Source organism: Anticarsia gemmatalis, chromosome 16 (assembly GCF_050436995.1).
Source record: "Anticarsia gemmatalis isolate Benzon Research Colony breed Stoneville strain chromosome 16, ilAntGemm2 primary, whole genome shotgun sequence".
In the NCBI taxonomy this organism is placed as follows: domain Eukaryota; kingdom Metazoa; phylum Arthropoda; class Insecta; order Lepidoptera; family Erebidae; genus Anticarsia; species Anticarsia gemmatalis.
The window spans coordinates 2,508,270-2,535,786 of NC_134760.1; the positions used below are offsets into that span (position 1 = coordinate 2,508,270).

At 35.9% G+C, this 27,517-nt stretch overlaps 1 protein-coding gene across 6 annotated transcripts in view; it reads right to left on the reverse strand.

Annotated features, from left to right (window-relative positions):
- Positions 1-44: 44 nt before the first annotated feature.
- The window catches only part of Npc1a (Niemann-Pick type C-1a), a 62,723-nt gene continuing 35,250 nt past the window's right edge, over positions 45-27,517 (reverse strand). Inside the window, exons 4-25 of one of the 6 annotated variants that reach the window (XM_076124133.1) lie at positions 26,783-26,862; positions 26,097-26,312; positions 25,451-25,643; positions 23,396-23,470; positions 21,582-21,773; positions 20,809-20,950; positions 20,007-20,143; positions 19,433-19,607; positions 18,030-18,201; positions 17,340-17,598; positions 16,642-16,843; positions 15,789-15,989; positions 15,252-15,423; positions 14,663-14,885; positions 14,088-14,219; positions 11,540-12,042; positions 11,058-11,153; positions 10,537-10,731; positions 10,001-10,088; positions 8,456-8,538; positions 5,490-5,537; positions 3,725-3,860 (exon numbers count right to left, since the gene is read on the reverse strand). In XM_076124133.1, the coding sequence (XP_075980248.1) occupies positions 5,532-5,537; positions 8,456-8,538; positions 10,001-10,088; positions 10,537-10,731; positions 11,058-11,153; positions 11,540-12,042; positions 14,088-14,219; positions 14,663-14,885; positions 15,252-15,423; positions 15,789-15,989; positions 16,642-16,843; positions 17,340-17,598; positions 18,030-18,201; positions 19,433-19,607; positions 20,007-20,143; positions 20,809-20,950; positions 21,582-21,773; positions 23,396-23,470; positions 25,451-25,643; positions 26,097-26,312; positions 26,783-26,862 (3,542 nt within the window). In that variant the 3' untranslated portion in view covers positions 3,725-3,860; positions 5,490-5,531. Of the gene's footprint in view, positions 3,861-5,489; positions 5,538-5,559; positions 8,539-10,000; positions 10,089-10,536; positions 10,732-11,057; positions 11,154-11,539; positions 12,043-14,087; positions 14,220-14,662; positions 14,886-15,251; positions 15,424-15,788; positions 15,990-16,641; positions 16,844-17,339; positions 17,599-18,029; positions 18,202-19,432; positions 19,608-20,006; positions 20,144-20,808; positions 20,951-21,581; positions 21,774-23,395; positions 23,471-25,450; positions 25,644-26,096; positions 26,313-26,782; positions 26,863-27,517 lie in introns of those variants that run through there. The other 5 variants (XM_076124132.1, XM_076124131.1, XM_076124130.1 and 2 more) reach the window with 5 other exon arrangements.

The window sequence follows — 27,517 nt, forward strand, 5'->3', positions numbered from 1 at the left end:
CTATTAGGTCAAGTATTTAAGGGTCAATGAACTAAAAGAAAATATTTGCTTTTTCTCCTTTATTAAAAATTCTATTACACAGATTTTACATACATTGAATGTGGTCTTCTGGAATATAGACTTTACTTAGAGTAACATAGGTACAAATTACGCTAGTTAAAAACTTTTAATAGACATCAAATATATGCATTTATATACAGATAGGTATTATACCTAAAATGTTGGTACATAAGTACAGAATGTCGTATGTGATTGAAACAACATCGAGACAAATGAAAACCAAAAAAAAACCATAGCGAATACTAAAACATTTTTTTAACAAAATTAAATGTCTTCCATACACCAATATATCTATTTAATATACAATGCCAATAATAACCAAAATATTAACTAATACATACGTGTAAAACGTAAGATGCCGCTTCTAAGCCAATTAAATTTAAATATCAGTTCAATAATTTTTCAAAGAAAATAAAGATATTCTTGCATTTTACGGACAAAAAACAAACGATAGAAACATGAGATATTAACACAAAAATTGATGTTGAAAGTATTTACAAAAATGTTCAAAAAATAGTTTCGATAAGTTGTAGTACATAAGTTACTATATATCCATAGAATATTGAGATTTTGTACACATTTCTTCTAGTTTACAAATAGGCTGTTTACAGCAACGTTACTAAGGAAGATTCATAGTTATTCCTACGCTACTTGATATATATATCATAGAAAAAGCTAATTTCCTGATACCCTCGTCCCGTTAACGTTTCAATGATATTTGTTTATCAAAATTTTTGTACCTAGGATATAGTGTAGACGCTGAATTTTATTAATTGTTATAAGCTGTTATAGGTCTACATGATAAAGTTCTAACACCACAGGCATAATTTGAGCACATTGAATTACGCGCTAACAAACTTTGTATGGATGAATTTAGCAACGAGCCGCTGCGCAAAAGTTTTCTTGTTTTTTATTCGTCTTCTACGCAACAGTTCGATGTTCAGACACAAAGTTTATTAGCTTGTACTATAAATTTTATACCGGCACTCGTACGAAACAAGCGTGTACGTATACGTACACGCACGTTGGTTTCTTATAGAATTGTCAAAATACGCTTGTGGTGAAAATACTTTTGTAGTATTAAAACTCCCAACTTTAGCCCTTAGATCATTTGGCTTTAGACTTCAAGCTCAATGCTTCTAATTAATCAATTAATAGTTATTAGTTGTATGGTCTCCTCAAATGTATGAATAATATAATTTGTCAACTAGAAAACGAAAGCAATCCCCTTATAACACCCCTATGTCATATGTTAATATTTGGTAGCAGGTTATTACTTTTACAACAGCAATATGGCTGATAAATCAAACCATGGGCAATCCAAAGCAAGTTGAATACTATGAAAATAAAATAGAAAGCCTATGGGCTGAATACTGAAATATCTCTCATGCTATCTCTGTCATTTTGATGTGTATTTTAGGGACAGAAATACTTTTGAGACCTCACTCAGTTACTCATGTTTCTTATCCATTAGGTCACAGGTTTTACCATATGGCAATTTTTATTTGTTGACAAATACGCAAACAAGAAAAGCCGAGTGAGATCTTTAGTCGAACAACTTTGAAGAGAGCTTTGTATGCAAGGTTCGCGACTGGTGGACGTATACAAAGCTCAGAATTTAGAACATCAATGATCCGCAAAATTATGCAGCTGACGTTGGCCTGTTTGATACAGCTCCCTTATGTATTTCCAAAATGAAGTAAATAGTCTATGAAGTTAAAATTCTCTACTAAATTTTGAGACTAAAACAATGACTTTGACGTTTCAGTATGTTAGCCATAACTTAAAGATTTCCACGATTATGAGACCTTTACACTCCGCTGTTATATACTTTTGCAATGTTCTCGAAGCGAACCCTCATTACTAAGTCAATATATAATTTAGCCTACGATTTATCGTCGAATTGACTTGTCGAAGGCACAGGCAAAAGAAAGCTTCGCTAATCTTACACTAGCAGTCAACGCGATGGGGAAAGCTTAATACGCATTCATATTACAACGACCAAATTGACCATTTCTCTTATAGTAATTACCCGGTTTCATGGTGATATTTTACTTGGCTATTCGTATTCGCGTATTCGTTATTGGTCTAAGATAATCCTGGTTTCGGCTATGACGGCCAGTTTCATTGAAACCAGTCAAATGTGCAGGACTTTGTTCATGTGTCCAAGTGTGTGCAAAATACAAAGGTATACTCTCTATTCCTTTACTCTCATAGTCTGGTGGGACGGCTAAACCGACACGACCAACAGGGTTACTCCCGTCCGAAGTAAGTCTGCAGGGAGAAGAGAACACGGTTTGGATAACACGAAAGCCTTACGTGTTCTCCAAATATAGACAAATACGCAAATAACTAACCAAATAAAATTTCTCCATCAACTTTTCAACTACCTAATTTTGTCTCATCTCATTGCCAATCTTTAAAAATCTTGATTCTAGTTTTTAAGTACCTATCCCTAAAATCTACACTTCTAGGGATGTAAGAAATTTTAATTTGTAGGCAAAATTTTATAGGGTTGCCAGATAATTTAAGTAACTATCTTCTACACACTCAAAGCTTTTAGAAATCATGTAATATCATTATCTAACCTTTGGATAGGTTTTCAGTTGACTAACCGAAACTTAGATATACAAATTTTACTATACCTAACACCTACTTACAGCTACATTGATTATAAACAAACAACTGACTTTGTCATATACCCTATCAGTATTTCGTCACTATGTTTCTATTCGTACGCGAAGATAAAGCGCTTCAACAGATTCAATTTGGTGTCGTAGTTCAGAAACTATTTAACATTATAATGCATTTATATTATTACATAAATCTTTACAAAGACATGAATATATCAACACTGATATACAAAATGTCATGTTTAAAATCATCTGTCAAAATGTACTTAAATTTATTATGAGATATTTAATGGAATACTATAAATATCACTGTCTCACTTAACGAGAAATGGAAATGATATAAAACATATTTAAAAAATACAACCAAAGCAAATCAAGAACGGAAATAAAAATGCAAATTTTAACAAAATTATAACACTAGTAACACCAAATTACATAACTCTGGTAACACTAAGCTTTGGTGCAATTTTCACACTAAAACTTCTAATGTTCAGATATAAGTGCGCCATCTCTGCCCAGTGTTGTCAAACCAATAATATCATTTTTATCTACTTTAATATTATTATAAGTATATTACAAAATCCCAATAACATTACAATATAAATTTCCAAAACTGTTAACGCCTTCAGATATTTAAATATGATTTGAAATACTAGCAATAACTTAATATTTAATTTACATATATCACAAGCGAATAGCCATCTCAAAGTTTGCATTTAGAATCAAATGCGTTAAGATTTTGTTCATATCATAAAATTATCCTCAACCTTTAATAAAAGTTGATAGTCTGTCCACCGTTCCAGTCGTTTTTTATACTAAACTTACACAGAAACTTTTCTAATTCACTAATTTAGTCCATTGTCCAATGTCACTAATCAAGACTAAGCTTTATAAGACAAAAAGGCTGGTGATCGAAATGTGACACAGAAAAATTTGAATATAAGAAACTACTTAAGAGTAGAAAAAATGTATGTACCGTTTTGTACAGGATTCAGCCTTTTGTTATAAATCTTAGTGTGTAGTAGAAACACGTTCACATTTCATCGGTGAGGCCGTTGACGGTGCCGCTATGTGAGGCGCGGGGCTCGCTCGGCGTCGTGTCTAGACTGCCGTAGGTGGGGCCGCGTCGCGACTGCACTCGCCAACGTCCCCGACACCGGGTTATGCCTGACAACACAACACGTATGTCATCACAACCGCGTGGACAAGGCACGCTCACATTACCTATAAGCTTCAAAATGTGCCTCAATCTTGACAATTATGTTTCATGTTCATCTAGTCAATTTAATAGTTAAGAGATTCATGCCAAAATTTAAAGACACCGTAACATTTATACGTGAAACTTTGCCAATTAATCATGCGGTACATTTAAAGTCAGTAGACGTGTAAACAAGCATGGATGAGAGAGATGGTTTTATTTACAAGAGAATTGTAAAATGTGGGTAATTAGATAAAATCATGCATGCTTGCTTAGAACTGGATGGAACCGGTTGGCCGTTTGATAGCGAACCGTAGTAACATAAGTGGATGATTAATACCACATGCTCTAAGTAATGAGAAGTGAATGAACTTTTTCATACGACTTAGAAAAACTGTCACCTCAAATAATTTATTTTTAACATTTTTCTTTGTTTTGTTTATTTATTAATTTAACGTTGTTACTTTGTCAATGATTAGTGTCAATAATTAACAAAATAAAAAAGATTAGATTTAATAATTTTCTTGATCTTTAATTAATACACCCATTTGTAAATAATTTACATATTACAACTTTTGTTGACCAATATCAAGCAATTTTAAACTTTTATTTTTGCTTGGTATACATGGAGTTATTTAAACACAAAGGCGATATAGACAGATCTTGCGTGACAGCTTCCCATAGCCGATCGTGATTTTAATATTTTGAAGAGCTGAACATGAAATAATAACTTTTCAATTTATATCCAAATTCTTCAACTGTGACTTCCTATAAGACAAATGAATAATTTTCATAGTGAAAAAGAATTGATGCAAATATGAAACCGAAATATGAATATAATTATTCCATAGAGAAGAATGCTGGTAGTGATGTAATTTTGTGACTATTAATAGGAAATCTGATAATTTTATCGATTCAGTATCGATATATAAATGGCATTATTTCCGAGTATTTCAGCCAATAAATGAGATATCTATTGATAACTAGATAACAATGAAAGTGAATGTGAGCTTCAGTATTCCAGTTGTCACTAACACAACATGGCGTCTCGTGAATTTAAATTTTGATAATTTCTTGTGCACATTTGCTGCATTATTCTTAAAAAAGTGTCATTTTAGAATAAAAAGTGCCATTTCTTATGTATAATGCGAAAAATTAGAATTTTTAAAGAATAATGCATAGATATTTTTTTGTGCACATCATAACAAAACTATGTGATAGTGCTTTTTGTAATAAAAATATAGAATTCTTACGTTGTTTTGAGTCGGGCTCAGAAGCTCCTTAGGCATAAGGGAAAAGTATAATTTATTAATTTTCATTCGATAGTTGTATGTTGGACCTTTCTCCTGTCTTTCTATTTTTAAGCTATGCCTAATAATAGTTCTATAATGCTTTGATGTGATGATGATTACATTGAATATGATGTTGGACTTTAGCCATGCTCGAGTGCATTTCATTTGCTGATGAGAAGTTATATTAAATTTCCAACAAATTCTGAATAACTAAAACCTATATTGTATGACATATAACTTCTCACCGACATACACTTGATAGTCAGCATGTTTATTGCCCTATACATGCATAAAATGAATGCGTACCTGGCAACACTGAGCTGTGCACTCATACCATGCATAGGTGCTTTACAACTAAAAAATAAAACAAAAATAATAAATTAAAAAAACAAAATTTATTTTCTATCATCACAATAGGCCTCTTGACAAAGAGCCCGTGAATACAGAACTATTTCCCTCTAAATTAAGTACTAACATTAAGTAGGAGATTCCTATGTTCATATTGTTTAACAATGTTATCCAGCTTCATTTCAACGAATATGCGTTAATATAACAAAATTATCTTTAATAGGAACTTAGAGGGGATCTTACAATACCGAATTCTGAAGAATCACAAACCACTTACGCTGATTATACAAAACAATCAAATAATAAAACGAACGTACCAAGAATTGCACTAAAATAAATAGAATTTGTTCTTAATTTCCATGTTGTTTTACAGACGTACCTGTAAAAACAGATGGCCCCTTACATTTTAAAGCTTTCTGAAGGAGCTAGACCAACACCAATCAGCTTGATACCAACCAGAATTAGTAGTTCGAACCCTCTTGTTAGTTAAAGATATTAAATAAATACATAACCAATACAATGTGCAACATAAGCCTAACTTGTGATGTGGAGAAATTGACTATAATCATAAACCAAACAGATCTCTCCGAGAAATTGTATGGTGATCTACAAACGTGTGTTATTTCAAAGTTATTGCATGAGCAATACGGTTCAAATTGCTGTGTATGATTATAAATATAGAGACCCCTTGAAAATGCAGTCTAAAGGCTAGCTCTTAGTTCTAGATAGTGATTACAACTTTAATTTTATTTTATTTGTCTGGTATTACCAGTAATTTAATGTATTTTTGTCATGTAAATGAATACACATTTAATAATGATTGTATAATAAATAGTTAATACTGACAACAACTATAACTATACACAATATTATAATCGTCCATTAATACACTCAATGACACTACAAACAGATTACAAGACACTAATTTATCCCAAACTTCTGTATAATTTAAATATTATAATAAATATGTCAATTTCTCACACAAACTAAGCTAACAAGAGCATGAATCTTGCGAGTTTGTTCCTAATCTAACCTAGATTTCATAAAGCGTGCAAATTATAAATATTTTACTAACATTTCACATTAATGGAATTATATTTGCACCAACTAGGGCACTGCCGATATAACTGGCTAGGCGTAACTAGGCTCCGTGATAACCGTCAAAATAAATTAAAAATAAATAACTAACAAAATAGTTGTATTCACCAAACATTAAAAAAACTGTTTGGAAACTTAAAATATAGAAAATACTTTGTGGATAATCTATTATTTGTATATTTTAAGTATGCTGTCTAATTACGCCGAAAGACACTAATTAAATAAATATATCGTTAAATAGTATCTAAATATATGTTATTTACTTGACCACTGCCTTTTTAAGTACTTTTGGTAAGTACTTGAAATGATGAGCCGTTCTTATTTCTAATCTGTATATTACTATTAAAAAGTTGCATTTTGTTGTAAAATATAGCAACTTATTGTTCTAGCTTGTTATGGAAACTAAGATGATTGTGTAAACACTAAGTAGCAATGTGCGACACAAAACAAAGGCAGTGATAATACATCGAATATATAAAAAAAATTATTAATAAAAAATAAAATTTTAAATTCGAAATCAATAGGAATGATCATTACCGATACACATCTACGAATACAATGATCGATACATGCAGATTACAATTAAAAAAATATACGCGTGATACTTTAACACATAGAGAGGTGTCCCTTAAAGAGTTCTGGTTAGAAACCATTACCTTTAGTGTGCGATTTGAAAACATTATACCACAAAAGCAAGTTGCTCATACACTTGCAATGTTAAAGACCAGTTCCACAACTTATAAGTTTCAGATAACCTATCTTCTAGATAAATTGACAGTCAATAATAACAACTGTCAAAATTTCATCTGTTAAGCTGTTGTGTAACTGGCTAAAAGGTAAAATGTTATCAAATCGCGAACACCAGTGTACAATAAATGCTTTCCACAATATTAATGGGAAAAGAAACCATATTCCCGCGCTAACATTACTATGACTGTACACGACTGTGCTAAAATATAATTGACAATTAAATATAAAATAATTTCATAAGCTGTGTTTTTTGGTACAGTTGTTTTAATCTCTTAAATCGGCCAGTTTCTACGTATCTCAAGTAACAGCTGAAGCCATTGACTTTAACTTAACATTTGTGTAGTCACAAATCTGTTTCTTCATGAAACTATCAGTAAATTCGTGAAGAAACAAATTCGACTGTCATTTTTACTTTAGCCTACGTTACGTAGGTATACTTTAGCAGTTACTTTTGATGAACAAACTGGCCGTAAGTCATGTGCAGTCAGAATAATGTTTGTAAGGCGTTGGAAGCGACTAAGAATACATAATAATATTATGTATTTCTGTGTCACCGTTCATACGTATTATTTACGCCTCAGCACCTTCCCGTGTACAATACACCGATGCGTTAGTTAGAGAACTTGTAGCGAGAATGATATTAGTTCGTCATGTTATTTACAAGTGAAAGCTTATAATATGATTGATTAAATTACTAGTGCAGTACTTGAAAGTTGACTACAGTAAAGTGTATTAGTAAGACAACTGGAACACGTATTTTTATAACAATACGGTTGGTATATCATGCTTGGATTAACAAGCATGACGATAAACAGACTAAAAAGTTAAGTTATTGATCAAAAAATATATATCGACTTCATTTTTAGAGACAAAGTTAGAAATATAACAAAAACTGGTTTAAAAACTTTAAATACACAAAGTAATTTAGTCAATCATTATAGTTTATTAGACAGTGGACGTAATGACGTCACAGTGTACGTTCAACGTATACGTATTCATTCTCGCTAGTGGCAAGTTCACGCGAGAAGCGTTTCAAAGTTATACTGGGTGTAAGTTGATCCTGGGGCGGCTCTTACTCGAGTCAACGATGTCTCCGTGACCGCTACGTTTTTGCCTCTCAGCAACTGATTTTCAAGCTTCTGTTTATTCACGGGGGAACCTGAAACGATGGATTCGATCACCTGCCTGACGGTTCAACTGTTCACATGCTATTAACACTTATTGTTATATCAGATGTAAAGCAATATAATTGTGCGGGGAGTAACTATTGAAATGAAATAGAGAAACTGATGATGATTTTTTTTAACTGATTAATATATAATAGGATATGGGAATTAAAGTGAACACGCATTTAATCTTGGAACACGTCTGCGACCTGCTTGTGAGCTGCGCCGAAACGTTAGGCATTCCAAGTTACAATGCGTGTACGCGTTAATTGCCGTATCCTATTATATATTAAACATGCAACGCGATTATTTAAAAGTTGTGATTTTTGTTGATGAACCATATTACACTGGTTCAGGTCAAAAGCTCAAATTAGGTTCTTGTTGTTTTAAAAACTGACCAATAAAGCTTATAATGTGCAAGCTATATAAGATATAAAAAATAAATGATACATGCTTTCATTTCATTTCAACATGACGTGATAAAATAAAATCTATGTTACCCGCGTTATAATCAGACGAACAGTCCTTACCTCCCATGTTAGTTAGCGACCGTTATAATGGGTTAAAAAACAATGCGAAAATAACAGGATACAATAAATATCACTTAGAAATGTCGTTCACAAAAAGCTATGACTATTTACCGCGAGAAACTAAACGAAAAGGTCCAATATACAAGCGGATTGAAAAAATAAAAATGTGCAAAAAATAAATGTAAAAAAAAACGAAGACAACTGCATGCAAGTCCGAAACATAATAAATAAAATCGAAAACGAATAATGTGCAAGTGTGAAACGTATAATGACGAGATCTTACACCTGTGTTTAACATTTTAGTGGGTAAATTCCTTAAATTTAAGAAAAAAATAACCTATCAAGACTTCCTTAATGTTATGAGAAGTAAAATACTTAACTTCAAAAAGTACATGAACAAAATTGGCCTGTTATGATTTCGTTATATTGTTATAACTAGTAAAATAATTTCAAGAAGTACACACTACATTGATAAAATACGGAAGGTAATGGTTATAAATTCGTACGTTTTGCACAATTCATATACAGAGTTTTATAGAATTGGTGAGGCGCCCATAGCCAGTTGCGCTCACCGGTCGGTAAACGATCTGTGGGTTAAGCAAACATTGGCGCGGTCATTCCATAGATGGGTGACCGCATAGTGGTATTTGAACTGGGCGTCTCCGTGCTTCGGAGGGCACGTTAAAAGTCGGTCCCGGTTGTTGTCTACTAAGATAACAGTCGTTAAGCCACGTCAAAGGCCTCTCAGGCGGCTTGAACCACTTTGACACTAGGTTGACCACTAACCATACGACAAACAAACAAACATAGAATTGGTGTTGGTAGTATCATTATCCCCTTACTGGGCTTAGAAATGCATGTTTTAATTAATTTCTTCAGGTGTAAGATCTCGTGCGACATCAAGATTGTATGTGAAGTAACTCACCGATATAGCTGAGCATGACTGGCAGGAAGATGAGGCCGTGCGCCGCGCCCAGCAACACGATGCCCAAGTACATGCGGAAGTAGAACACCTGAAGGAAAAAGGTGTTCATTAGTTTATGTCTATGATATAAGTTTAATGTTGGGTTTCTGAAGAGGTTAGCGGTTGGGAGCATCAGCTGCTACGTATAATTATTTAACCAAACTATAACCACATAGTCGTTATTTTTGTAAGTATGTGCTTATACAAATTAAAAATAAAATAATGTCATCTGCCGTCGGATAAATATAGGGTCTGTTATGAAAAAAAAATTATATAAAATGGTCCAACATGAAAAATAGCTTTATAGTTTTATTGTTTTCACCCATATTTAGGGGTAAAGTGAAATCGTGGGAAATTTGACGACGGGTACCTACTCCACTAATACAAGGAATCATACATGAAAGAAGACTGGAGTTTCTTACTGTAAGTTAATATTTGCTTGAAAAGAAAACCAAATCGTTTCGTCTACAATTTATCTTATAAATTAGTATAAATACCTGGAAGATCTGGCTCTTGGCGGTGCCGAGCACGATGATGCCGCCGAACTTGGTGAGCGTGATGCCCGACAGCACGGACGAGCCCATGCGCGACAGCGCCTCCGTGGCGCGCGCCACCCGCGACCCGCCGCCCAGCACGCTGAAGCTGTGCACGATGTGCGAGCAGAACTCCACCGCGATGCCCACCGCCATCACCTGCACCACACACATAGCATTATATACCATCTGCATGTGTTCAGTAAAACTCGCTTGATATAGCGAGAGCGGACACTGCCAATCGGATAGGGAATGAATGTACGCGTGCTCGGTGTGACCCGACGACTCCATTAAACTATTTCACGGCGCAGTCATCGTTTACTACTTACTTACATATTCGTCTATACAACTATATCTATATATATTTATACACAATTTTTGTCCAGTGCAATCTATTGAGACTACAAATTATAAAGCTAAAATGGGGGATAAAACAATCAAGTATGTTAAGTTTTGAATTTAAACTATTAATATAAGGTACATACCAAATTAACAAGTGAGACGGCGTTGAGACTAATGCCCCACCAGTACATGAGACCGCCGAGGTTCACCACGATCATCGTTATTGTGATCACCACAACCTACAACAAAGAACAACCGGTTAACATATTATACTCAATACATTTTCTTTATTCACTAAACTCATTATAACAGGAATCTACACAGCAAATATCCCGATACAGCCCGACTTAATGTCTAATTTTTTTATTTCAAAAGATCATGTCGGAAACGCGTATGCAACCAATAAATACAGCAGAGATATGACGGCTAGTTTTATACACGAAAAAAACGGCTATACAATTACCCTATTATTCATAAAAATATATGAAGTTATGAAAAGCTTATAAAATGTTTTGCTTCTTTCACTCCTAAGCGAAATGAAAAAGCGAAAACATAATATAGTAGCTTTTTAACTAAAATAGGTGCATAGTGTGTTTATGAATAAGAGGGTTATAATATTACTCACCAATGCGGAGAACAAATCGAAGCCCATAAGCAGGAAAGTGACAATGAAGATGGACAGTACAGAAATGCCCATAGACTTGAGTGTATCAGGCCACATGGTCAAATACTGTTCATAGAACACGTAGAACACTGAATACGGGAACACGTTCACTTCGGGAGCCACCGTGCCTTTTCTCTTGGCTTCTTCGCGTAGGTTCCTGTTCAACGTCTCGGTAAGATTTGCTGCCACGTTTCTCGCGCCTCGCAGAGCGGAATAATAGTCGTGGCTTGTTTTAAGTACAGTATGATATCCTTGGAAGTATGTAGAGCCGATTTCTGTTAAGCCTTTCTTGATTTTGTAGTTGACTGCGTGTCCGTACGCCGCGTGGCCTCCCTTGACACAGCCGCTGTCGGGGGAGGGGTTGTCTTGTAAGAAGTAGGGGACGTAGCGGTTGAAGTCGGCTGCGCTCGGTCGCTCTTCGTTGCCTACGAGCGGTATTTTGCATTGTTCGCAATCTGCTGTACCTGTGGAAGGATTTGAGGGTTAGTTGAGGCCATATTGGCTTGGAAGTTTCATTGAAACCAGCCAGTCAGTATAGGAGATTATTTAAGTGGCCAAGTATACAGGGTGTCCCAAAACTCAACGATAATCCGAGACAGGATGAAAGGCCAAGACATACCGGTTATAGGAAAAATAAAAAAAAAATTCCATATCACTTAGTTCAGCAATAATAGACACTTTTCAAAAAAGTTGAAATTCCACACCCTTGGTCGCATTTTCAAGTCCTGTGATCACCAATGTCACAATTTCGCTGTGCTTTTTTAACTTTCGTGATCTTAATTAAATATGCTATTAATCGTATAACAAATTAATGCACAAAACATCGTTAATTTAATAAAAAAAGTTAAGTTTTAGTGAGTCATCTTTCTCAAAAATATCGTTAGTCAACTTTGACGCTTCATACTGAAAAAAAAATGTACTACACTACCCTTGGCAAGTTATTTCAAAAGTTGGCGCATTTAATCAAGATTTCAAAATGGTATAACACTTGTCACTTTTCTTGCCATTAAAAATGTTATTTTTATTTGAACGAAGAGTATCCTCGCAAATGGATCGGACGCAGTGGTACAATTTTATGGCCTCCTCGTTCTCCCGATCTAAATCCAGTAGATATTTTTTACTGGGAATGCATAAAAGAAAAAGTATATTCGAAATCAATACAAAACCTATCAGAACTTCGCCAGAAATTTGACACAGCGTCAGAGGAAATAAATGCAATGAATTTTGATTGACTGGTGCAAAGGTCTTTTGTAAGGCGTTGCAGAGCCTGAATTCATGCTAGAGGAAAACAATTCGGAATCACTTTAGTTTAAGGAGAATAATTAAATAAGATCGATGGTTCGTTCATTGTTTTTTTATTTATTATTATAACCTATTATGTTTATTACATTAATTATTTGTTATGGACTGACTCAATTACCTCTTTACTAAAAATAATTGCTTTCCTCTGGCACGAATACAGACTCTGCAACGGCGTACAAAAGATTTTTTCACCAGTCAAGCAAAATTCCTTGCATTTATTTCTTCTGACGCTGTGTCAAATTTCTGGCGAAGTTCTGATAGATTTTGTATTGATTTCGAATATACTTTTTCTTTTATGCATTCCCAGTAAAAAATATCTACTGGATTTAGATCGGGAGAACGAGGAGGCCATAAAATTGTACCACTGCGTCCGATCCATTTGCGAGGATACTCTTCGTTCAAATAAAAATAACATTTTTAATGGCAAGAAAAGTGACAAGTGTTATACCATTTTGAAATCTTGATTAAATGCGCCAACTTTTGAAATAACTTGCCAAGGGTAGTGTAGTACATTTTTTTTTCAGTATGAAGCGTCAAAGTTGACTAACGATATTTTTGAGAAAGATGACTCACTAAAACTTAACTTTTTTTATTAAATTAACGATGTTTTGTGCATTAATTTGTTATACGATTAATAGCATATTTAATTAAGATCACGAAAGTCAAAAAAGCACAGTGAAATTGTGACATTGGTGATCACAGGACTTGAAAATGCGACCAAGGGTGTGGAATTTCAACTTTTTTGAAAAGTGTCTATTATTGCTGAACTAAGTGATATGGATTTTTTTTTTATTTTTCCTATAACCGGTATGACTTGGCCTTTCATCCTGTCTCGGATTATCGTTGAGTTTTGGGACACCCTGTATGTACAATACACAGGTACATTTTCTGTTTTATAAATTACACAACTCGATGGTACATACAATAGCCAACATGACCTGTGAGAGGTCAGGAGAAAGACCAACACTTATACGTGCCCTTCAGATGCGGCGGTCATCGCCCTCAAATCATTGAAAATTACTTGAAAAAGTCAGGCATAATATTATGGCCTAAGCCGAAATTCGAACCCGAGACCAATCACATACACTATCGACCGGACCAAGTAGTCAACCACACCAGAATAAAAGTTAATCCTTTTTTATTGCTCTTTAAGCCTTCTTTCCACCATAAACTTAACTAAATGGAATATTTATAACAATGAACTTACTCTCGCTAGGACAGAAGCTGCTGTTGCCAGGGAAGTACCTGCAGCACTCATCAATGGATGCCCAGTCGAAGAAGTCGTCCAGCCACGAATTAGGCGCCTGCGCTAAGTATGACTCGTTCGGACTACGGTAGGCTGTAACAAAAAAATAATTAATTAATTAGTATAAACAGATAACAGTTTCACGGTCTATGGATAAGTGTTTGATATCTATCTAGTAGATAGTGACAGCAAATGTATGAAAATATATGTAGATATTCCTCCTAATAAGCTAATCAAAAGTGAGACGTTATATTTTATAAGGGTTTCATGGCAAAAGAACGCAAAATATATACATTCATACATATTATCACGTCTGTAATATCCGAAGATTTAGGTAGAGGTGTAAATACACCCACATTTCGTCACTATTAGCTACTATTGAGAAAGATTCTAATGTAAATCAGAAAAATCCAATGAGGCGACACGGGAGTCGCACCCGAGACAGCATGATCAGCAGTCTAGGACCACGCTACAAGTGCAGTTGGTCCATATAGCAAAATATATAAAAAAAATACTGTTAAAAAGATATAACTCACCAGCATACAACTGCATAGCCATACTGTCCGTCCTACAGAACCTCGACCCGCACATCATGTTCTGCGTCTCCGTGTCCGAGTAGTTCAGTCCGTCGGTCACCACGAAGTACACCGGCGGTCCAATGTTCAAGTACCGGTTTAAGTACTGGAAGTATTTCAGCTGGAAGCTGTCTTGAGGCATTGATAGTTCCTGGTCGAGACCAATCTCTATGTGAGGCGCGACCTGGAACAGGATAATGTTTTAGTTGATTGTTTCTTGTAAGCTATTGAAGAATTTCGCAGAAAAAAATTTACTCCTGGTTAATTGGAACAAAATTTTAATTATAGGCAGGCAATATTCCACATAAGACCTATAACCCAAGTTATAGTTAAAAATGTTTATAATAGGTTAATTACAAAAAAAAAAACGCATATTTATTTTGCATTTTTTTAAACAAAGTTTACGACTCATTATTAATTTCCCACGTTTCGGCCATCTTACACCAAAATAAGTCGAAGGCAAATTAAGTCGTCCTAAATCATCACTAAAGTTTAGGTTTCAAAAAAGGAAATGTTTTCAATAGTTACATATTATTATATTGTAACTTACGGCGACAGACGAGCAAAGCCAGGCGAAGAAGATGATCATGACGGAGGCGCGGACCTCTCGCTTCATGAGGAAGGGCACGTAGGCGTGCTTGAACAAGTTGTACAGCAGGCCCTCGCCGCCCTCCGTGCCGGCCTCCGCTTTAGTGCCTTGCACGCAGCAGAACATGTCGAACCTGAACAAACACCATTATTTAATTCATATAAGCAATCAAAAGTGTGAATAAAATGATGTTAACTTAAGTTTTGAGTATCATTTTCAAGCGCCATTAGGAGTCTGTGCACTAGTTTGTTTTAAGCTTTTATTAAAATCTTAACAAAACCAAAATTTTCAACCATTACTACAGCAGCCGAACAGAGCAAAACTAGCTCGCAAAATATTGTGTAAAATTAGGTAGAAAGTGTCGTATTAGTATATACAGGGGGAGTAAAAGTTAAGCCCAAGGAGGGTATGTGGATAAAAAATTGGAAATATAATAATCGTCTTAGAGAAAACACACACAGTTATATATTTGATGAATGTCATAAGTGATATGTGTACCTGTTGGCATTCTGTCGGTGCGTGTCGACGGCGAGCAGCGCCACGAAGCAGGTGACCTGCAGCAGGAAGTCCACGAGCAGCGCGGCGCCCGCGTACAGCGCGAAGGCGCGCACGGCCGGCATGTCGCTCAGCGCGCCCAGGAAGAAGCACACCGACTCCGACGCCGACGTCAGGAACATGGACGGACCCACCTGGCCCAGCCTGACGGGAAATACATATTAACTACCATTGTAGGGATACGAGAGAGGAGCTCTACCTTTGTAGGGATACCAGAGAGGAGCTAATAGCTTAGTTAATAACAGTTGCAAGGTTCAATCTCTGAGGTTAAGCTAAGCTGGGTGACCATCTTATACATATCGAGATTCTTCGTGTTTCGAAAGGCACGTAAAATTGTGGTTCCCGGTTGTCATTTTTCGAAGAACTTTTACAGCCGTTATCAGGAGTGAGAAGCTTGAGGGTCTGATTTTACTCAAGGATATCGTGTTATAACGCAGATAGTTTGATAGAAAATGGCTTCTTTTCTTTACTTAATAATTATTACGAAATTTCTCAATAGCTAGCCGGTTGTCGATACACGATAATAGTAGAGAATCGCGCTACAATACACATCAAGCTGCATCAGACCGAGCGCGCCGCGCCGGCAGCAACGAGTTTTTTGTACAACACTATTCAACGATATTGCGTAAGAATCTTAAACGCAGCATAGCCTCAAAGAAACACGTGAAAGAACCTGATGCACGAAGGGTTCCGTACCAAAAAAAATAGACGGACAGACAGCGGAGGCTAAGTAATAGGGTTCAGATTTTACTCTTTGTGTACGCAACCCTAAAAATAATTAACAACATATACTCACGTTCTACCAATATGTTCGGCAACAGTCTCATTAGGTCTCCTGCCTTCCCTCTGATTAGTTTGCACCAGAATGAAGATGTTATCCACGCCGACGGCGAGCACCAAGAAGGGAATCACTTCGATGATGATCAGGGTAGCTGATACACCGGCAAAGCCGAACATACCGACCGAACATACCACTGAGGCGAGCACGATCAATACACCTGGGAAACAGAATAAAATGGTTAATTTTATCAATGGGTTTTTTACGGAGAGAGTCCAAAGACGAATTAGTTATTAGCAAATAAATGGCAAACATAACTATTATGTAAAAGAAGGCACTGATTTTATTGTTCTTTGTCAAACGGGTGGTAGTTTGTTAAAGGTTGAGAACATATGATTTATTTCATTCATGCCCTGCTAAAGGCAACGATCTTCTTCCGTAATGAGACGTAGTCAAATGCAGCAGGTTGGGCATTTTGTAAATTCTCAGGCTTTCGGAGTCTTAGTAATGTGGTTTCCCTTATCGGTAGAAAAATAAGGTAGCTTAAGTCAGTGGTCCTACTTTATCTTTGAAGCTCATAGCCAAATACCAAGCCCGTCATCAAATATATCCCCTTTAGAACTTTGTTGAACATAAGAAACCAAACACGTTATCAATACTCCACGACCATTCAAACAACCTTCAAATTTACAACATAAACAAAAATTCAAACTCACCTCCCAATCCCAAAGTGACTTTACTATCAATAAGCAGTCTCGAGAAGTTAGTGAATCTGCCGAGCGAGATAGCGATATACGCGAACATAATGAAGTAAGAGACAAGGATAGTTGAAACGTCAGATTGTGACTCGCGATCTAACTCGTCCTCGATCGACCGCTCGGACGTGTAAGCGATGTCCATGTATTCCGGCATGTGTTTTGTAAAGTTCTTCATGAATGCTATGAATTCTTGCTCCCATTGTAGCGCTGGTTTTAGCTGTTGATAGAAAGTTAGTGTTATTTTTTTTATTTACTAGTTAAATAAAAAAATATTGTATTGATGTATTATTCGCTTATTTGTTCTTTTGACATTTCCCGGGATAAACAAAGTTTTCTGTATGCCTTAATCTGTAAATCAGAAGCATTGACTACATATATCCATTTAGAATATTGGTAAGATAAGACTAGCATATTAATGCGTCTGGTTGTTAATTAGTAAATGGTAGTCTATGTTATTGAGACACAATTTATGATCTTGTCAATATTTGTCAAAATAAATTCAAGATTATGACTTGAAAGGACAAACTAACATAAAGCTAGATGTATTTACTTTCAAAAAGTAAATTAATTCGTAGATATCCAATTTTATATACGTATTTTTTTCATTTAAAGTGTATTTTGTATATAATCTTAAAGTATTGTTATTACCTGTTCCTTATCATGTTTGTTGTTAACAGGTATAGTAATGATGAGCGCAGTGGCTTCATGGAACCGCGAGTTGGGTGACAGCTGCTCGCCGGGCGCCAGGAACCCGCCCAGCGCGACCGCGGGCAACACCGGCCCGTTGTAGTCCGACAGACATTCCGGCGTGAAGGGGTTCCTGATTATAATGCAAGTATTTTTATTGTACGGACATAATAAAAAAAAAATAGTGAATAACATTTACGTAAGTCTAAAAATATGGTGAAAAAAGTATTTTCCCTTACTTTGTTAGGTCATTTGGACTAGCTGATTTTCTTAGTAAAATCATACCGAGCTAAAAAGGTGAGGCGGAGCATTTTTTGCTATAATTGAAACCGGAACTGTTTTTAGAATAAATCTGACGTTTTGATGATGAAGGGTTTGGCCGCTATACGCACTGGCGGGACCCTGTGGGAGCTGTTAGCTGCAAGGTTACAGTTTAGTATACATTTAACGATTAACGATGGTTCATAGGCGGTTGCATGTTAAACTGTAACCGCGCGTAAATCGCCCCCACAGTTACCCGCCAGTGCGTAAAAAAATAAGGATGTATTGGCAGACTTTTTATAAATGTATACCAATTAATGATGGTATTATTAAGGGTTTCACAGCTTATGTATAAGTACCGACTAACCTATCCGATAGAATAATAGCGAATAAAAAAAAACTGTCAAAATTCCACCGGTTAGGTTAACCGGTACTTGTTCAGAAGTGGTGAAACCGGGGCTACATGTAAAAAGAAATAGAACGATAACTTTATTTACACTAATTCCAGCAGTAAAAGAAAAAGAGGTATAATGAGGTTACGTCAGCATTACCTTTAATCCACAAATAGATTAGCTATATACACAGAAATATAGCTTAATAATAAGATATTAACTTAGCATTAAGTTAACCATCTAGACCTGTGTAAGCATGTTAAACCGAAATTCAAGAAGAACTGACGATCTGTAGGGACCTACTCTAACCGAGGAAAACGAATATTCTTTGAAATTTCGTATGTTTCTAATCACAAATCTATTCTATATAAAATGTTGGTTGAACTATGATACAAGAATATACGGCATGCTTATATACTTATATACTACCTACTCCATGTAAAAATGAGAATAGTAAGTCATAAATGAACACCTTCAATATTCAACAAATTTCATTTTCGAGCACCATAATAGACTTACAGGATTTTGTGTATGTATGCCTTTCGTGTACATAGTTAGAGTATAGTTCAAAACGCATAGCTCAAAAACTATTTTACAACGTTTCAAATTTACCTAGGCTATTTTCGAGAAGAGAAATCCGAGATCGACCTTACGCCTACTTCAACCTTCACATGAATACAATAAATCGGTTTTCTACACAGTAACACTCACTTGGTACATCTTAGTATGGTGTCTAAATAATCATCGGGGTCTAAGTTGTCCTTGTCGTTCTTGAACCAGCCCCACGGCGTCATGACGGAGCAGTCTTTGGCCTGCACTGGCCCGCGGTACGGCGACGACAGCGGTGCGAAGCAAATGTCTTCGATACGGGTCTCGTTGCCCAATGCTGTGAAACAACAAATACATTAATACATACATAATAGCACGCCTTCTTCTAATAGGGAGACCAGAGAATACATGAAATGGAGGTAAAAATACAAACAAAATTATTATATCTGTCTCGAAGGTACGGTCGGACGAATAATCGACCAGATAATACATGAAATTCATGAAATATACCCGCGTTTCGCTATTTGTTATGTTAGACCATGTAATATGGGCCGAGCCCATTGCCATACATACCGAGCACGTTGTCAAACTCCAAACTAGTTTCCGGAAATATTGTTTTATATACAAAACCGGGAATCGAACCCAAGACCTCATCATCAGCAGCCACGCGCCACGGAGGCCTCATAGCATTTTAAATAACAGAGTTAAAATTATCACAAGATTATTAATGACTTACCCAATATCTTGTTCTGCAATTCAAGTACTTCTAACATGAAGGTATAGTTGAAAACAGGTCCGAACGTGATAGTTCCATCGTCAGTTTCATGTTCAATCTTTGGTAGGCCCTTTGATGTGATGATTAACATTTCCGTCCTGAACAAAAAGAAACTTGTATTAAAAATTTAGCTTAAGCTATAAACACCGTGAGGAAACCCGAAACGAAAAACAAAACCTTTCGAAGGAATTTATTTTTAAAAACTTTTGTCACTTCGTACGTATCTCTCGCCATTGCACGAAACGTACGAGCTATGTCATAATTAAAAGAATGACAGGGATAGGACTATGTGTGAGTGCGAGCGAGACAGACCGATAATATGACATGACGTAGTTCGCACGTTCGGAATGGCCCAAGTATAGTGTTAAGTACTGACTATGTATAAAGTTACCGAAACACAAGTAAGCAATCAATATAGTTCACGCAAAACAAAAAATGTTAAGGCAGCTTAAAGGCGCATTTACTTTACAGCAATTTTACTTAACCGAATCACCACTTCGAGTAAAACTTACTGATGAATTAAATAAAACTATTTGTAAGTACGGAGTAACAAAATTATATTTATATTAGGTCGAGGAAAGTCTTTTCGCATTATAGTATGTATGAACTAATAAAATCTTTTCTCTACACAAAATAGCTCGATATTTGGGTACCTCACGAGCTCACTGCAAGAAACCTAATGTAGAGATTTTATTACAAGTTTATACATACTGTAATGCGAAAAGACTTTTTCCCCGATCTAATACATCAAGTTAAACCGTACCTGTAGAAAGGTTCGAAGTGTGAGTCAAAGTATTCCCTCTCGATACGCGAGCGCGAGTTAGGCGCCGCCCACAGCTCCACGGGGTTCGTTGTCACTTGCATGTACTTGATACCGTGTCCCAGACCGACCACCACGCACAGACCTAGTGAAATAAATATAATATGTTAGAAAAGTTACATGCAACTCACCTTACTATGATATTTCTCTTAAGAATGTGGATTTTGATCAAAATAAACAAAATATAAATCTATCTATCTAAAGTTTAATGTGATCGCTGTGACAGTCAGCTTGATACCGCTTACTTTAACTTCACCTGTGCCGAAATGTCCAGAAATTATAAAGTAAAATATCTCTGAGAAATGTCGCAAAAACTCCACTGCACTGAACCGAACAAAGTGTGCCGGAAGCTTCACTTTAGTATTATTATTATGAGACTGTATTGTCCTATTGCTAGGCCGAGAGGAAGCCGTCTCCAACATAGTTTGGAAGAAAGGCTAAGCAATGATGATTGTCCTTCTTCTTCTTCTTCTTATCGTATGGTTAGTGGTCAACCTAGTGTCAAAGTTGTTCGAGACGCCCGAAGGCCTCTGACGTGGCTTAATGACTGGCCGGGACCGACTTTTAACGTGCCCTCCGAAGCACGGAAACGCCCAGTTCAAATACCACTATGCGGTCACCCATCTATGGAGTGACCGCGCCAAGGGTTGCTTAACCCACAGATCGTTTACCGACCGGTAAACGCAACTGGCTATGGTCACCTTTTAGAAACTTACCGACAAACAGCACGATCCAAGGCCTTGAAGCCATAAGGCACCCCCACCACTGGAAGAAGTCCTCCATCCTGGTCTCCGTCTCCGCTCCCAACTTCTCCAAGAACGTCGCCTCACTGGGCCCTTCAGGCTGGTCGGCCCATCCAGCTGATGACGGATTCGTAGCCATCTCTTGATTATTATCGGAGGCAACACCTGCGTTTGTAAAATATACTGTTGTAGAATACTTTCCAATTATTGGTGTGAAAAGTCCATGCATTATTAAGTAACTTAGCTATTCATTTTTCTAAAGCTAATTTCGGAATATTTTTTAAACTTATATATTGAACAATTCGAAAGTCTATTTCAATTTTAAATAATTAAATTCGGTTTTTTATTAACATCCGATTATAAAGTTAAGATTATTCTTTTCAAAGTTGACGACAATTTTAATTGTTAAAAAGTTTCTAATGCTTGGACTTTTTATAGTTTTGTAAACGGTTCACAACGCTCACATTTTCCTCTATTCAGACGTAGACTAACATATAACAAATAGTTTTTAATTTATATGAATACAATAACAACGGTTAGTACAAAAGCTTGCAAAATGGCGTCCATTTGTCTAGAACTTTATAGATTTTCCCTCATAGCAAAGATACAAGTAACTAAAGCCCTGGGACATATAAAGCGTAATACATAAATACACAGATGTTATATGACACAAACATGAATGAGAATGGCGATGACGATTGAAATAATGTAGGTAAGTTTTCCTTAAACTATAGTTCGACAACTTAATAGAGAGCCTTGACATGAATGATTTATTTAAATTGTAATAAATTCCTCTGTGTTTTTTCAAAATATAGAAGACACTTCAGAAAGGACAACGACAGAAACATAATTCTGCATGCCACTGATATTCTAAATTCTGAATTTGGTTTACTTTCGACGGCCTAGAACCTTGCATACAAGAGTCTCTACTAAGTTGTTGGGCTATAATCGTATATGGTTCAAAAGCATTTAAGTCTAATATAATAAAATAAATAAAGATTACAAAATAATAATAAATATTCTGCTCATGGCAACACGTTAAAAGATGTTTGTTCGTTATAAAGAAGGGTACGCATATCAAAGTACAAAAAATAATATTTCCAAGAAACTACTTTAAGGAAAATTATAATTTAAATGAAAGGTTATTATAACCGCAGCTATAGTCAGCAAAGCTATTAAAAATATACTATCTACTTAAGAATACGAATGACATGTTGTCGCCTAACTACGGCAGTTGAGGCTTTTACTAAAATTATAAAACATGCAGAATTATACGAGTAATCCTACAGAAAAGTATAAAAGCTGCGTTCCCATCAATAATATGAGAATTAGACGGTGGTGCAAGAGAAAATATTCTGGCAAAAGTATTACATTGCCATACTATAGTCGACAATTGTGGCTTAGATTAAAATATTCCAAATACAATAACAATGACAATAAAAATAATGCTTACAGCTTAAGTCACTACTGTACAATTGTTGGGCAAGGATCCATTCTCAAAATTTGAAAAGGTTAACTCTACAACGGGCTGGACTCCGAAGCCTTGAGTCCACCACGCCGGCCAATCATTGGGGATTTTTAGAACTTAATATTATTTGTCGCACAATTCATTGTATAATGTCGAAAATATGGAAACGCAGTAAGTGCAATTGATGTTATATCCCCCGGTGATTGAAGTGCGATTGAAGTACGATTGAAGTATGATTGAAGTATGATTGAAGTATGGTATAAGTATGTGTGAGGTGTGTGAGGTGCGTGTTACCTGAGCGTGCAATACTTATACGTACTGGCGCGGTGCGAGTGCAGCGGGCTGGTCTCGGGCCCGCCGCCGCGCCGCGCCGCCGAGCCGCGCGCCCATCCCTCTGTCCCAACACCACTGTTAGCGACTACCCGCCACAACACGTACCTTACTGACTACCGAATATTCAATAAAACTATACCTATACTACTTTTGGTTAAACGAGACCTCATTTCCGTATATTCTCAAACGCGGGTAAAATAATATGTGTAAGACTTGACAAATTTCGTTGTTTTATCGGTATAAAATAGAGCACAGTTTTAAAACCAGGATTTCCTCTAAAGCTAGTTATCACCGTGACTGTTTCGTCTCTCTTATCAAGTCTATGGTTATGTATGTAAATTTATATGAGTGAGTGATGAGTGACAAAATTGTCACGGCTACAAAAGTCACTAGTGTGCGCTTGCTTTAATGCTTCGTCTTGAAAAATAATTTTAAAGCTTTGTTGCAGATATAGACCTTTTAATAAGGTCTATAAACGGCTGTCAATATGTAAAATTCCTATATCAGTAGTCAATAAGGTACTATAGGGTCGTATATATAAATAGTTATTTTAAAATAAACCATACGAGTTCTAATGACGGGGGCTTATATTTTTAAGGGATTTCATTTAAGATTATAAATATAAAACTTCAATAAACTTAAGTATGTTATCTCATAATGTTATTTGAAACCTTACTCCCCTAACTTACAGTCTAAATTAGCACATTAGGTATAAAACCATCACCCTACTCTAGATCATAATTATAATATAAATTATTAGTTTCACAGCCTATGAATAATAAATAAAGTATCATGAATAACTATCAAGATTTCACTAGATATAGCCTATTATCTATCCAGTACTTATCCAGAAGGGCTGAAACAGGCCTTAAACTAAATAGAATCTTGCGAAGTAAAAATGGTTTCTTTATTTATCAATTTATTGTTCTACATAATTTCCAAGGAGGGTTGACGTCAGGCTAGCAGCCAGTTGTAAAAACATCAGCCAAATTTCTTTACAGCATGTTTTTAGAAAAAAACATGTTGTGCCGACCACACAACGTGGGATTAAGATAAGACAAAGAGTACTAAATAAATCAATATTGAATTCTTAAGTGAACTTATCAAGATAGTTTTAAGTAAACAGAATGACTGATTCCCACGGTAATAGTTTTATTTTTTTGACTGATATTGTACTAATAAAAGTGTAGTTTTCGAAAACATATTATGAGAAAATTGTGACATTTATAAAGCATTATACATAATATTAGGTATTATGTTTAGATTGGTGAAAACAAATCACATTGTTGGGTAAGAATCTTCATATTGTATAAATAATATAATGATACAGTACAGTATACTAGTTTGCTCCAATCGGTAAGTTACTTGAAAAAATAGTTCTCGTTGAAAACGCTAGGGACGCTGATCAATTACGTACTCATGATTTTAGTTCTTTAAAATTTGATTTTGCGTTCACCGTATCAATGTTTATATGATCTATGAATGTCTATAGATATTTTTTATATAATAGGATATTTGATATAACTGTCATGTATATTATAGTTTAGTTAGTATTAGAACTTGAAAGTGGCGAATTATTACACAAAATATATAAGTACGTTTTATATCTGACTTAAGACTTATATTACGGTTTATTTATAATACGCTTATTGACTGACAGCACAGATTGTGAGCACGCTAGCGAAAAATGGAACTATAATAGTTTTAGGCTTCCCTAGACCCCAACGTAGGTCTCGTTACTCGTACGTCGCCGCGACGATCTTACGTATGGATATACACAATGTTTTATGTGACAGTGTATAGAAACACTGTAATTTTTCTATGTAGTTACGAAATATATTATAATACATAGAGAAATAACGGTATGTTTGACCAACTACTGCGAATAATTTAGCGTAGCAGGAAGAGGTAAAAATTTAGTTTTTCCTGAACTTTTGAAATAAACAATATTTTTTAATCAGTACCTATAATCTGCACAGTCCATAAACGGCATTATAAAATAAACATTTCCTTATGATAATAAATAATAATATGTACATACCGACGGTATTTTCCTGTTGGTTACAACAGAACACTCCACTGAGGAACAGCGTGGTGAATATCGCGAAGACGATGGCCATAATGACGGAGTAGCCGTCGGCGCCGAGGATGGTGAACGGCTGAGGGGGCGGCGGGCGAGGCGGCGGCACTGGGCACGCCTCGCTACAGTCCAGGCAGGAACAACCGGGCTGACCCTGGAATACAAAAAAAAATAGATTTAATTTAATATCGTGACAATGTTCAAAGTCCTCAACCCGCACTTGGTCAGCGTGGTGGCCTCGATGCCTAACTACTCGGTCAATTCGGGAGGAATCCCCTTGCCCAGCAGTTTGCATTCTTCCAATAATGGATTGAAAACAAAGCACTGCTTGGCAAGGGCCTCTTCTCTCGAGAATGGGGGTAGGCCTTGGTCTACTACGCCGGAAAAGTGCAAGAGTTTGCACCCTTTCAAGAACTGTTTTAAATGATAACACATACACATAACTCCGACTTCGTTCGTTTCGATCGATCGTTTTTTGACTAAGACCGACCGAATTTGTTATTATCTTTGAATTTCATTTAACATTCTTTTGACTCTTATTAGCCATGATTGTCCTACGGGATAAGGGTCTCCTGCCGAACGTAGGGATAGAATAATAAACACTAACCGGTGGTCCAACACTGCACGGTCTAGTAGGTGGGTCGTACAACGTCATGCCGCTGTCAGGATCCGTTTCATTATAGTAGTTGACTTGGAAGGGCACGAACGCGTTGCCTTCCGCTTCACCCATGTATTTGAACCATCGCTCAGCAGTGCAGGAAGACGCGTCGTAGTTGCCGCACATTAAGTCTAAGGCCAGCTTGTTGGTCGATGGCACTTGCACCTGTGAATAAATATTTTGACATCTTACTACCCACTAATCACAACATATAATAAATAACTTGTTTTTATGTAGATGAACGCTTGACGTTCGCTAGCGCCTCACCGGACCAGAATGAAAACTTAATTGTGACTATCTAACCCAAAAGAACCCTCGATCGGCATAAGCCAAAACCTAGCGTAGTAGTTTTTTCAGGTCGGATTTTCGTTCAACAAATATTTTATTCGGCAGTAGTATTAGTACGAATCAGCATAAGCCAAAATCTACGTAGGTATAATCTATTACGATTTAGTCTAGTAGTATTAGTATTAAATTATTTCATATTTTGTTGATCCAAATGAATAACTCGAACGAACACAAGTCGAACAAGTGCGGAAATCAATTGCTTCAAGTCGGTTTTGTGGTTTGATAAATACTTCCGAACTGATAATGCCGGACCGCTTATGTATCTAGCAAGAATAACACACACTTACCCGTGAGCAAGAATTGAAGGTAGCTTCCTTGTATCTGGATGTCAGGTAGTAGTCTATAGCCATAACTCTTTCATGAGTGTCTGAAATTAAAAATTAGAAGCTTGAAAACCGGTCACCAGTTGACGAAGAAGTCAATGAACATAGATTCAAATAAATACAGGAATTATATGAACATATGACACTAGTTTGTTAGAAAATTTAAAATTATATTGATCTAGATTGATATTTAACAAGATTTAAGACTACTGTTTGAGTCAAAACACAATTATTTCTGAATAAATGACGTGATAATATAATCCAACAATTAATTTTATCTGATGTCAACTTGTGAAAAACAAAAACAGCGTATCATCTTACAACGAATTCAACTTTGAAATTTTTGTGTTTACAAAAACCAATTACCCTTAATTAAATCCTGACAAAAACAATAACAATTCAGTGGAGTCCATTTAATCATCGCTGAGACTGCTTGTAAAATGAAGTTTATGGAATCTCGCAGAACCATCAAGCGTATTTTACTGCTCGACCTAAGATTCGAACTAGCGATCGGCAACAGGTTATCGCGTTCAACAGTCTTCTCTATATCTCATAATATTAGGTCGGGGAAAAGGTCTTTTCGCATTATAGTATGTATGAACTTGTAATAAAATCTTTTCTCTACACAAAAGTGCTTGATATTTGGGTACCTCAGGAGCTCACTGAAAGAAACTTAATGAACCGTGTACACATTTGTGA